Here is a 14,319-nt window from a genome sequence, read left to right as displayed (position 1 = left end):
TGACGAGGGGTTATGGAAAGGCCCATGGAAGTGCCATAGCCCTGCTGTCCTTATAGCACTCCAGCATCAAATGCACCTTCTCTCTGACCAGACAGCATTCATCAAAGGGCATGTCCTTGAGTGATGTCTGAACATCCCCAGAAAAGCCAGAAGTCCTCAACCAGGTAAGACTTTGCGGGCGACTATCGACGAACCCGCTCAGCCTAGTGAGTTGGTGGGGTCTAGCTCACATCTAATCGCGAACTTAGCTGCATCCCTCTCATCGGCAACAGCCTGAGAGATCACGACACAGGCCTCCTCAGGAGACAGTTGGCAGCACCTGCGCAACTGTATCCTACAGAGCGCGAGAATAGCGTCCAAAAAGGAATGCGGTGTTCACAGACCGCAATGCCAGACTGGTGGAAGGAAACATTTTCTTGCCTTAATTGTCCAGCCTCTTGGAATCCGCGCGAAGTGCATACTTGAAACTCCAAGGTCTCCGGAGTGTGGTGTTGGGTGAGGAAGTTTGGGTCCGCTGGAGCGGTGCGATGGTGGCAGGTAATCGCCCTGTTCACAGGAGCCCCTGTGCTGGGCTAGGACCAAGTACCAAGTAAGACGTTACTAAGTACCTCATTGAAAGGGAGCAGCGGTTCGGGTAGGGGCACTCCTGGCAAAAGCACTTCCATCAAGACATTAGTCTTGACTGCCACTGAGGGCAAACTAAGGGCTAGGACCTCAGCTGCTCTCCACATCACAATTGCAAAAGAAGCTCCCTTTTCCATAGCCAGGGTAGGGAGGAGAAAGCATGCCAGCACCTAGAGAAGTGTCCAGTCTATTGGTTTCACCCAGATCCTCACACCACTCCATTCGTCCTTCACAGGGTTGGTATTCTTCGGGGTCCAGCGACCCTTCTCATTGAGCCCTTAGTACTTGCCCATAAGAATAGGACTTAGGCACCGGCCTGGATGGCATGGCTCCAGTCAGCTACGGCTCTGTGTCAGGGATGGAGTTGGGGTGCCAGGACCATTGGTCTCAGGATCGGCACCGGGGAAGGTTGAGGTGGTACGACAGATGCCATTTCAGATCCATCTGTGGATCTTTGGGTCCCTACTGGTACCTGAGCTACTGGCGTGGATCTAGTAAGGGCTCCTCCCAAAACTACAGGCGCACCGGAGGGAACAGGCCACCTGAATATGAAGTGCATAGGCTCATAAAAGTCTTTAAATTGGGCAAAGGTCGCTCCGACTCCCAGAAACTTGGGGAGTCGGACCAGGCGCTGGCTTCACAGTGGAGCCAGGCTATGAGTGGCGACGCTTCCTCGTCTCGTCGGCCGATGGATGAGGTGAAGTCAAAGCACCCTTTCAATTCTTTTTCTTTTTGTGGGAGCGGGACTTAACCAAGAGGCTCGACAACTGGGAGTGCGACAACAATCTCGGGCTCTGCAGCCATTCCCAGGCCCTTCCTCTCGACTGGGACCTCTATTGTTGCAGCGTCACATGTCGAGCCGCAAGGAGCTTCAGGGATCGCTCCCTCAAGGCCTTCAGATGCATGGCGGGCAGTCGGGACAGTCCTTCAGGTGATCGTTCGAGGCACCATAGGCAAAACGGGCACAGGTGCGAGACATCTGTCAATGACAGGCAGCACAAGGCTTGAAGTCGGCTTTCCTGAATGACATTTGTGCCACGCCAGGGGGTATGACCTCAAAAAGGCTTTTAGAAAAAGCTTAGTCAAAAAGTGCCTAAGGGGAAATACAAAGGAGAAAGAATCTGCGGCTAGAAGTCTCGATTAGATATTATTGGCAACAGCCTGGACCTGAACAGGGTGGAAGTACTGCTAATACAATCTAGTGGCCCTGTGGTGAACAGGTCAAAAGGACTACAGTTTCAAACTGCGGAGCAGCTGAAACTTAAGCATGGGAAACCCATAAGTTCCTTGGACTCCAAATTAAGTGGAAGAAGAGTGATTTTGGAGTAGGATGATCTCTTCAAAGTTATCAGTTCTTACTGATATGCTGATACTCTTCATTATAAAGCTCATGAAATAATGGTTGCCCTAAGCAAAAACTGAGCATTGAATCACAGATATTGTGGTTAACAGCTTCACTTTTATGAAACAAAGAAACTATTAAGAGTGATATACTTAGGGTTTTGTTTTAAGCATCACTTAAGCTTTAAAAATGTTGCGAAAGGTGGGCAGAAGAAAACATGTATTTTGCTGCCAAAACCCCATGAACAGGATATTTCTAGAGTGCAACTGTCACTCGAGACTGATCATCCAGGAGCTCTACTGGGCAGCAGGGGTGATCCTTGTACTTGGCCTTGTGTGAGGCTATTTAATGAGGGTGTCACACAGTGCATCACAGGCTTAAAATAGCCAGGTCTTCAGGGATTTTTTTAAATGCATCATCTGTGTCTAGAAATCAGAGATACAATGGCAGCTGATTCCATGCTTTGGTACCTAATACTATAAAAGATTTTCCACCTCTGGTTTTTAATATGGAAACTTAAGCAAATTTGCATTTGAGGATCTCAATGTTCTCTGGGTCTTATAATGATTAAACATACCTTTAAGGGCCTGTTGCCTTAAAGGTTCTGAAAACTAGCATTACGGTCTTAAACATAATTATTTTATGAATTGGAAGCCAATGGAGTCTTTTTAATGCATCTGATGCTGAGCTCTGTTTAGGGAGCTGTAGCACCACTCTGCCTTTTGCATGCATGTTGGACCATCTGCAGTTTTTGAGTTAGCTGTTTAGAGCAGCCCGCATACAGGATCTTGCAGTAATCAAGTCTCGACATAATGAGAGCAAACACTGCAGTTTTCCTGGCAGGAAAAAGGGATGAAATGAAAGAATGTTTTAAGGGATTTAATCAAATTAAAACACATTCCAGCTATTGCTGTTAATTGAGGAAGAAAAGAGTGTTCAGTGTCAAACTTGACCTTCACATTTTTTTCTACCTTAACTGCGTCTGGAGAACTGCGTTATGCCACCAGTGTATAGGAGAAAGGAATACAGATTTTCCAAAAAGCAGAATTTACGTTTTCATTGAACTGCACTTGAGATGGTTGTTGTGCATCCATGAGATTATATTGGAAAGACACTTTTGGAAATTCAATTCAGGACCAATAGTGGCCTTTTCTAATGAAAGGAGCTGGGTGTCACATGCGTACAATGTGGTTCCAAGTCCATAGGAGTCAATCAGAAATATTAGGGGGGCAACATAGATATTAATAAAAGCCAGGGCTAAGGGATGACCCCTGTGGTACGTTTCCCTTAATGAACATTTTCCTTAAACTACAGTTTGTCTCCTATTGGTAAGGAAAGATTTGAACCACAATAGTGCTTTATGGGAGGTCCCTACATCTTGGATTAGCTGGAAAATTATGGTGTGTGAAATACTACTGAATGCTGCAGAGAGGTCCAACAGTATCAGTGAGCTGATTTGATGGATCAAAAACAAGCCAAACACCCATCCTTTCAAATACATATCAATTTGAAGTAATCTATGAAAACCTATTAACAGCGACATTATTTTGCTGTTTTTTTTATTAACTTTTTTTTATTGTGTTTAAAAAAAAATTCTCTAAAGGTATTGGGCCGCACATTTGGAAGAAAAACTCCTCCATCAGGATTCCAAAGAGATCAGTTTGCTTTAGTTGCCCATTTCTTCAAGAAAGAATAAAGGGTAGAACTTGAAATAACTGCTTGGTGATTGCATGCTGCCTTGTTAAGTCAATGTTTTAATTGGTGTTAGTGCAGAAATTGATTGTAGTTTAGATGTAATTCCCCCTATAAGTCCATAAAATATTTGAAAAGACTTGGTTTGCCACCATTATCCCCTTCTGAGTCCGGGATCGTCAGCGTAAGGGTTGGCCCACAACTGCAGTTTTGTGCCACAACACGGTTTGTATATTAAAAGAGATGATTTGATGAAGGAGCTTATGAGCCCTATACCGTACATGTCCAGAACCTTTCAAAATAGAGTACAATTATTTTAAAATGTTATAGAGGTTGATGTTATTTGAAAAGATGCATAACAAAAGATCGTGCAGCAGAAATTGTTTTGAAAAACAGGAAATATACTTTATCTTATACTACCATCCTTATATTCACAAAGTAAAATGTTTAGATGAGTTATAAACTGGCATTTTAGGCCTGACATTTTTTCCAAAAAGTAGTGTTAGGATGAGCAAAAACGTTCAATAAGTCACATAGAAAGAATAAAATATCAACAAACATTTACTAAAGTGCACACAGATCATTATTTTTGGGCAAGGCCTTCACTTCTACAAGATGCGTCAAGGCAGCAGTTCTTGGATCCCACACAGTTGAAGCGCCAAAACAAAGTGGCCAGCAAAATTGGTTAATAGAAGTGCATCAGCAGGTAAAAACGTTATTTTGCCTCAGTGCTAAATATCCTTGAGAGTTCTTTTTTTAACAACTGTTTAGTGAGTTTTATTTCGCAAACGGGCAAATAAAACTGCAACCGTGAAGCCCCAGAGTCCTATGCACCCCGTGACCACAATGCCATCCCAGTTAGACCCAGCTGGCTTTGACCCAAACCTTCAAGTACTGGAGTCCCATTGAAGATATTTGCACCATCACGTGCCAAATGAGGCGTGTCTCATTCAGTCTCGCCAAAGGCCCCACACTTTCTTAAATTTGCGATGGCAGCTATGCGCCTTGTAAACCAGCTTCTCAGCCCTGCTTACACGATGAGACTTCAATGCAGACCTCTAATTCATTGAATAGATGAAGTCATAGATGAAGTAATAGTTTTGGTGTTTCCCTGTCCATCTGGATCCCCACGTGGTGGGCTACTCAATTGAGCAATCTACATACTTCTAACTCATCTGCTTGAAATCATGGCATCTTCTTTAATGCCAGCATCTTTTTTGATATTCAAGTCAATAAATGAACAGCAACTTGTCATATGCTGCTTCTGTTTTCAGTAAAGCACTTTGCAAACTGCCTGTATCCCCTCACCAAGCAGTGGTTCAGGATGTCTTCTATTTCATTTAGACTACTACTATTTACTCAAACTAGACTACCATGTTATCTCTTGCAGCTTCTCCAGCAGATTTCAAAAGTTGCTACATGCTTCATGTTAAGACTCCAAGCGAGATCTCTTATCTCATAATGGCCTGAAGTGGCTTCATTGGCTTTCCCTAGCCAAATGTGTGGCATTGAAAGCACTGTGTGTTTTACCACTGTATAATTCATCAACAAGACCAAATTTATATCAGCCGATAACTTACACCAAAGCTCTAATTCAGCCAAGAACAATTGGCTCTAAACCAATACAATCTGGCATGTCAATGCGACACCTTACCCCCGCCCAGTTCGCCGCTCCTTCGATTTTTCTATCTGGTAAACTATAAAAAAAGATTCCTTGGTAATCAATGTTTTAAAAAATGGCAAAAAAACATCTAGTCATCTGTCTTTTTCCCAAGCACCAGGACACCCTTATCGGGTAATAGGTGCACTAAACAAATTTCATAACCGCAATATTAAGTTGTGGGAGGATTCTCACTTTCTTCTGAACCTAAAATAATCACCTTCGCCCCCTAGCTCAGTCCACTATGTCTTCTGCATCTGCATAGGCCTGCTCCTAATTCAATACTTGCATAATGAACTGAAACCCTTTTTCTGAGGATTTAATGAACTGTCGATTTGCAGGTTTATTAAGCCGTTTACTCCTAAAACATTAAAAATTTGATTATTGTATAAACAAGAAACTAAACAAAACTGCCTTTATCTTAAACATTGATACACAAGTTGAAATTAACGCTCTCCCGTGCTATTTTACAGGTCTTACCTGTGTGAGGAGGGTGTCTTTCTGGTAGGATAAGATGCTGGAAGTTGATAATGCACACAGACTCTGCTCCTAGCCATCTATCAGATACAGCTCGGATGTAATACTGAGAGGGCAGAGGCTCGAAAATTGGTATTGTGAACACCAACATTTGTGGGTCCTTACTGTGCACCTAAAGTAAAGCGAAAATACAGACATTATTCATGTTGAAGCCGACACAGTGATTGAGAGGACACACATGCGCACATACAGGGCGCAACCTACATTTTTAGTTCACATTTTTTTACAGACCTTTGAGAAAGGATACCTCTTTCTCTGTTATTTTTAATGGTGTTTATAGTTTGTGTGCTTCAATAATACCTCTGCACTGAAACAGACTCCATTCCTTTGTGTGGATACCCAAAAACTGAACCTGTGCCCTAAAACACCTAAACTCAAAGCAAAATAAATAAATAAAGAACTAAGCAATTACTCAGTGGAGCCAAACTCTTGATTCACCAGACAGCCGTTTTATAGCCTATTTCCATTTAAGTTTTCATGCAATTATTCCTCCATTTTATCTGCAGTTCTCATACTATCTAATATGTAAAATATTTTGCCTTTATCTTTATACGGGTTAATCCTGGTACTCTCATTTTTTTTATTCGTTGTGGCCACTACCTTCCCGAACCATTTACTCCAACTGATAGATAATTTAGGGTTAGATATATGCTCTTGGACTAGGGCCTGATTTAAAACATACATTATGAGATACTATTTTATTTTCTACTTTGCCTTAGTTATTGCTTTTTCTGTATTTATGCACATTTTCCAATGTATAAAGTGCCCCCTTGCACCCAAGAAAAGTAATTTCCATACTATCAATCAGCGTACGCTCACTCCGCCAGGATACAACCTTTGGTTTGTGCCTGGTCTTCCAAAGACATAGTGCATACATTTTAGTACTAAACAACCAAAGAAAAACACAGCCATCCTCACCCTACCCAGATTTCTGAACTTGCACTGAGATACTGCCCTAATTGACTTCTAGTGAACATGCAGATTTTGCTTCTATTTTTCCCGGACCTAATGTCTTGGGATGTATATTGGTAATAGTTAGACGTAGATTTATCAATCCAGTCAATATGGAAAATGATGGTACTCCTCTCGTACAACTATTTTATCCAATGTTCAGAACCAGTGGCGGCTCCTCCGCTAAGGCGGTGGAGCGTCGCCCCACTACTTTTTAGTAGTGCAATAAAGGGATAGTAACTCGAATTATTATCATTTTATTTTGTCCTACTGCGGCAGCTTTGTGGAGTTGCTCTGCTCACAGAGCAGGGGAGAAGTGGTAGCCCCCTCCTAAATGCGCAATGACTGTTTGGCCGGCTCTCTAGGGCTGGCCAAACAGTCATGTGTACTTGCATGTTCTCCATGCAGCCTGCATTACAGCCTGCCTGAAGAACATGCCCAGGCTGCCAGTCAGCGTCTGAGCGCTGAATCACGGTGCCCGGACTAAACACAACCCTACTAAGGCAGCATTGTGATTGGCTGACTGGGAGCCTGGGTGTGCTTCCTGTTCAGGATGAGCGAGAGACTACGGAGGAGAACCGCGGCGAGGAAGTGGCGAGAAGGTACGTTTCTTCTTTTTCTTTTCTTTTTTATACCCGCTTCTCCTGGCGTTCACTTCTCCCTCCCCACATTACCCCCAGCCCTTTATCTCTGATCCGTGCCGGCCACCGTTTTTCAGGACAATTCTTTGTGTTTAGTTTTGACTACAAGTTCTGAATCTCATGGCAACCTAACCCAACATACCATTCTCAGAATGAATATAAATCAATATCTTTGCTACCAGCTATGTACAAGACTGGTCGAATATTGGTTCTCCCCTGTCCATTTTCACCTTTAACCTAGATCTTTCTCCCAAGTATAGGGATATCTTCAGCATCTTTGAAAATTAAAAATGTTAATTACCGAAAGTGTAATATTACGTTATCAATCTGTATAAATTACTGAAAGTGGGATGTAACGTTATCAATCTGTATAAATTACCGAAAGTGGGATGTAACGTTATCAATCTGTATAAAGATCATTGTGTTCTAACTTTATGTCCTTAATCTTTTTATTGAATCTATTATCCTAGAATGAGCTCCATGTACGGTACACATCGTGATGAAAAAAGGCATCATTATTTTATCCGGTGTGTTAAACTAAATGTTTAGTGCAGGGTCTGCTTACTATTACTGCTGCTGATTGAATAATCCATTACATTCCCTTTTGATGTACAAAGCAAAACTTTTAACGTTGCCTCATGTATAAAATATATTTACGTTATATATCGTTAAAACCAAACTAGTGCATGCACTAAACACAATCTGAAACAATACCAGAAGGAAAACAGTAATCACACAACAAGGCTCTTAATCTTCAGCGAGAACAGTAATTTCGTGCAGCAAATGAAAATGTCAATCTCCAATTAAATGTGGAAATCACTAATAAAATACAATAGTTAGAATGTATCAAGGAAACCAGGGCCCCTGGCGTAGCACTGTATACTATACAATGTTGTTTGGTCATCACGAGAATTACTAGATCTTAAGAGGAAAGAACAAAAAACGCAACGTGGGACTTGAAATTAGCGGGGGCTAGAAACTTTGCCCGTGCGCTTTTCATCCCTACGTCATCTTACCGTTCCTCGGAGTAAACTGCCGTCCCAGCTATCCAGTTTTTAACACAGAGACGTCTTTTGCACAACCTAGATACTCTCTGGGGAATTACTGACAACACACCAGCCACGCACCCACTGCTTCAAGCATTGTTTACTTCCGGGTTTGGCCCGAGACTCCTCTCCTGGCTAATCAGGGCTATTCCGGACAGGTCTGCAGACCCTTTAGCTACACTCTAAGACAAAGGGAAAATGGGCATTGGCCTCACACAAACCCAAAAAGAATGGGGCTGAATGCTCCCACACCGACACCAAGTTTCACTTAATGCCCGATTTCAGTATCTCCAACACATTATACTACATAGAGCTTACTTGACCCCAGTATGACCTAGCAAAATCTATCCTATTGTCACATCAGACTGGCCACATTGCAACACCTCAAATGCAGATATACTACACATGTTTAGGCTTCGCTCTCCGTCCCAGACTTTCTGGACTGAGGTCTGCACAATTCTTTCATAAACCACTGGCCAGTGTGAATTAAACTCTGTAGAATGTTGTATATTGGCGTTCTATGATCGCCTAAAATTTTGTGGGATGGAAAGTCGATTCCTTGAATTCATATCCTTTTCCCAGTGGCGTAACATAACCCACCACAAACCTCACGATGCGGAGGGCCCCCTCAGCAAAAGTGGCAGGTGGAGAGTCGGGGATGGGGACCCTCAAGTTTCCTTACACCACTGTCTTCTCCTGGCTAGGTGCACAATCACAATGAGATGGAAGACTTCATCCCTGCCCAGAATTATCCAGCGGCACAACACAGATTTGCTGGGTGGCGATCAAGTTCGTATCCCTATGCCATGAAAAGGACCGTGGACTCCGAAAGAATCCCATTGCTTCTATGTGGGTCATACTGATTTTTTTTTCACTCAAAAATTATTAAAAAAGATGCCACTAGACCAACTTAGGATGGCTCGTATACTACATCATGTCATTACCATGTGTAATTCTGCCCTGAATAACCCACTACACATTCCTAACCACAGTAGGACTTTCTTGATGGGAGGCGTATGATCTGCCAACAGGTGCACCCAGACTCTGCCACCATATCGCCTTCATTCTCATGTTATATATCATATGACCAGGCTTACTATTGTTTTATAAATCTGCACTTCCTTGTTTACTTCACTTATGTTCTTACTGATATATTGACTGCTACATAATGTCATTTCATGTATTATGCTTAACAGAGTAAAACAAACAAAAATAACATTCGTTTTAAAAAAAAGGCGGTGAAATCAAGCAGAATTATTTTCTTTACAATAACATCGTACCAGTTTCAGACACAATGCAAGAACAATTTATCACTGAGCAATATTACAATATATGTGTGACAATTTGGTGGTTCTATTTCTATGATAATAGTCAAGGTAAACTTGAAAGTCTCAGAAAACTAGTCTTGTAACATGCTTTAAAGGTGGTCTTTACATAAGCATTACAAAAATACTCTTTTCAATAGGAATGCTCATTTTTCTTCTAGAAAAGGAAGAAAATGAAAAGAAATCCTAGTGGCTTGAGTATGGATGGACATCGAATGGGGAAATTTTCAACTCTAGGTTTTCTTCATCTCCTCAAGGCTTTATCGACAACCACCAGGGCTACCTTACTCAGTGAATCTGGCTCTATACCTGGAATCCTGTTGACATGTGTTAATGTAACAACAACCACAGTTAGCACAACACTCTTATTACCAGTAATAGAAGAGGGATCAAAGGCTGAATGTATATGTATATATACAAACTTGGCCTCCCGCCCAAGATAGCCCGAGAGCCATGAGCAGCAACAGATTTAAAGTATCTAGACACAGAATGCAATAATGCAATGTTTGGTCTGCTGCAGTGGAACAGTAGTGTGGAGAATATACTTTGATAATTAAAACATAAAAACGAGGCACACTTACCATTTTCTTTTGCAGGAGAAAATATTCAGAGTGATAAATGTGGTCATTAGTAGGATCCTCGACCCAAATCCACCAGGGCTCTCCCACGGTCCCGTGAACCTATACAATGGGAAAGTATGTATGACACACTAAATAGAACACACATATATCGTAACAATACTGACACTGACAACAAGAGTCCAAAAAATGTGTGTATGGGGAGGACAGTTTGATCATGCTACCACAGAATCCCAGAGTCTAAGATCAGGTCTCAGAAAGGGCTGAACTCTAACCACATTCATCCTGATATTCTATGTATTCGGAATTATGTTTTCTTCTAGCAAAGTGACTAAGGGGATGTGAGGCACTCAACAAAAACATAAAAAAGAAAAAACACATACATAGGCAGTGATCACCTTCTATGAAAAGTTAGAAAGATGTCAAGAACAATTCAACAAAATGTCAGTTATCAGCTTCCAAATCGTAACGTCACATGTGTACACCGACAGTTACAGAGTAATCAATCATCTACATGATATCCATCCAAAACTTTCCTTCAAAACTCAAGTCTTCCTTTAAAAGAAAGGAAAGACAGTGCTCCATCCTATCATTTGCTGAAGAATTAAAAATACGTTTTCTTGGTGGCTTGGACGACAGTGCGAATGGCCGCCTAACCTCGAGCTCCGCAACTCGGGAGAACGACTCCGTCTGTTTCCTGCTGACCCACCGTCCTAACCAGCAGCAAAAGCGGCGGACCTGATGCCTCACACCTTGCTGAGCCCTCCGGTGCCTTGATCTCTCCTCCCGAGGCACTCTGCGAGAAGCTTTGCAACCTTTTGGAGCGATCGCGCGCCAGCGCCGATTCAACGCAAAATGGCGTCGCTCCGTCACATCGGTGATGCCTGACGATCTCTTCGGTCTCCTGCACCCAGCCACACCTAGATGAGATCAACGCCGCAGGGGATGTCAGATGCTCTCCGGACTTCCATTCATGCCGGTAGGAAGCGAGAGTTAAAACGCGTACCCAGCGCTGTGTTGCCACTCTCTGCCCTTCTTGCCTGACCCCAAGATGGCGGCCGTCATCGGAAAACGCTCCGATTCCTACTTGCTCTAAGTAACTACAATTCACCATTAAAGCACCTGTAAGGAGAAGCGGTTCTCCTCTAATTTTATGCAGAAGATCACCTGTCTGCTTTCTATGAGGCTTTCCTCGATCCCTGGGGGGTCACAATTTTAAGATATTTTGGCATCGTGCTCCTAACCAGCTCCTCACTCTGCTTCTGCTAGAAGCTGACTCATCTAGCAATCCAACCTTGTGCGACTCAATACCTGGTCCCTGTCTGAACCCATCGTCGACAGCCCCAGACAAGTTTGCCAAACAAGGTAACTGGTAATCTCATCTATTCTCTAACCTCACGTCCAAAATGGCGGGCAGAGACGAAAAGTCAAATCCTAAGAAGGTGAAACCTGAGCCGCAAATTTCTGACTCCCCCATTAAGAGTAAACCAGACATGGCGGCCACGATGGAAATGATTTTGAACAAGTTAGGAGACCTCACTGTTATCTCCAAATCAACCAAGGCGAATACTGACGCTATGCAGCTTGAGCTAACGGTCATCAGAGCTGATATGAACGACCTAAAATCGGGGCTGAGCACAGCGGAACAACGCATCAGCGACGTGGAGGACCTCTCACGTCAATCAGCTGCTAGAATACAGCGCCTTGAAACCGCCACTGACATCCTCAGACGCCAACATGCTGAGTTGGAAGACCGCAACAGGCGGGGGAACATTAGAATTTTTGGGATACCCGAAAACGCAGAAAAAGAGGCGGACTCTTGCGTGGCTTTCCTAGAAGCATGGATCCCCATGATCACCGGCATTGCATTCCCGCATGGTCTGGAGCTAGATCGAGCGCATAGAATCCCCACATTCACTACTAACCGCGAGAAGGGTCCCAGACCAATGATATGCAAACCACTCAGATTCCAACATGTCGAATTGATCCTACAATACGCAAGGAAGAAGCACCCCATCATGTGGGAAGGTCAGAGGATCATTTTTACACAGGACTACTCTAGGGACACAGTGGAGGTTCGCAAGGGGTTCCTGGAACTCCGCGCCAAACTCAGATCCAAGAGCATACCCTACTCCTTTACAGGTCCAGCCAAGTTCAAAATCACAATTAACGGCCGCCCAAAATTCTTCACAGACCCGAAGGATCTGGAAAACTACCTGCAAAATGGCCCACCTCAAGAAATGGACCAGTCGAATGGCCCTTCTAATAAAAGGAAGACCACGTGATTATCCTGACAAAGTACAGGTCAATCGGATCTCTCTCCTTTCCGAGTCGCACCATTGTGTACTTGAAGTTTTGTGATAGTTGCCATCTCTAGTTGTTGCTAGTCCGCCCACTAACTGTCATCAAGTACATACCCTACTTTCCCACTATCATCTTATCGCTTCCATGCATATTGTCAATGCTGTTAGATATGTGACGATAAATGTTCTCCTTTGTTTTACAACAGTATTGGTAATTGCTTGCATAATGACTAGCAGGTTCTACTCTCACCCATAGTCTCTATTGCGCAACGCAAATAGTCGCTACCTGATTGTCATTATTGTTATGGTATGTTTCTGTGCACATATACTGCCTTTAATACAGGAGGCTCAATCCTGTATAACGATTCAGGTATTTTTGGTACAACGTTTAGCTGGTTCTAATCTTCTTACTGGTTCGTCTACACGTTGCAGTCAGTCACTCCTGGTTTAATTTAGCATACTTAGCATATTTAGCATATTTAGCTTATTATTGCGCACATACATTATCATTGCGCACGTAAAATTGCTGCAGTAAATAATACCCGCTGCCACACTCAGTCTGGACATCTAAATCCAATTACGTTTTAACATTGGAACTAATGAATAACGTTTATTAATGTTTAATAACTCCTGTTTTGCCTAGCTAGGTACTGTCGTCGTACTCCCTGCGTACGTATTTGGGGGGGGGGGGGGGAGGGGGGATTGGGAGGGTTTGCATGGGGAATTGGAAAAAGAGAGAGTTTTCAGCAGGTAAAAATTGTTGGTACTTTAGAGCATTATATACCTCTTTGTGTTATTTTTTTGTCCCTTTTTCTGTCTGTTTCCTACAGGTACAACACAAGAACGCTAGTTCTGTCCCTAGCCATATCGCTAGATCTGTCCACTTGTTATCGCATTAGCACACAGGCTCCCACGGGGATGTTTGACTCAATGCCAGATCACCACTTAGCGATAATCTTGCCCGTCAATGACACTAAGTCAATAACAGATGACCTCAACATAGTTTCGTTAAATGTTAAAGGTCTTAACCACCCTGTAAAGAGGAGGAAAGTGTTTGACTACATCGCCAAAACTAAGGGGGATATTATCCTCCTACAGGAAACTAAACTATCGGAAGAGGACCCACGATTCTTAAACCTCCATTGGTCTTCCCATATACTGTCATCTCCTGCACCGCACAAGAAAGGAGGTCTAATTACCCTGATATCAAAAAAGTCGAATATAACACTGGTTTCACACACTCATGATGCGGAGGGGAGGGTTTTGGTGGCCCATCTACGCAGAGAAGATGACCCAATACACGTAGTGAACATATACGGCCCCAACTCAGACGACCCCGGGTTCTGGGACTCCGTTTCCCTCTCGATGGAGCATATCCCTCAGGAGGACCTTCTCATTGTGGGAGGCGATTTTAATCTTCCTCTAGACCCCTTACTAGACAGGCAATCCAAATGCGCTTTTCACCCGTCACGCTCACATGAGGCACTCCTGCGGCTATGCGAACGGTATTGCCTTAAAGACTCTTGGCGTCTCCAAAACCCTGATGGGAGAGACTTCACCTTTTACTCCGCTCCCCACAACTCCTACTCACGTATCGACTTTATCCTAATATCCTCCACA

At 43.2% G+C, this 14,319-nt stretch overlaps 1 protein-coding gene across 1 annotated transcript in view; it reads right to left on the bottom strand.

Moving 5' to 3' along the window:
* The window catches only part of ASCC3 (activating signal cointegrator 1 complex subunit 3), a 2,217,780-nt gene that overhangs the window by 495,042 nt on the left and 1,708,419 nt on the right, over positions 1-14,319 (bottom strand). The window contains exons 23-24 of the mRNA XM_086926668.1: positions 10,400-10,498; positions 5,799-5,967 (exon numbers count right to left, since the gene is read on the bottom strand). Coding sequence (XP_086782794.1) covers positions 5,799-5,967; positions 10,400-10,498 — 268 coding nt within the window. The remainder of the gene's footprint in view (positions 1-5,798; positions 5,968-10,399; positions 10,499-14,319) is intronic.

Source organism: Lissotriton vulgaris, chromosome 6, assembly GCF_964263255.1.
Source record: "Lissotriton vulgaris chromosome 6, aLisVul1.2, whole genome shotgun sequence".
In the NCBI taxonomy this organism is placed as follows: Eukaryota; Metazoa; Chordata; class Amphibia; order Caudata; family Salamandridae; genus Lissotriton; species Lissotriton vulgaris.
Note: the sequence above shows the minus strand (reverse complement) of the source record. Positions and strands in the feature narration are given on the sequence as shown.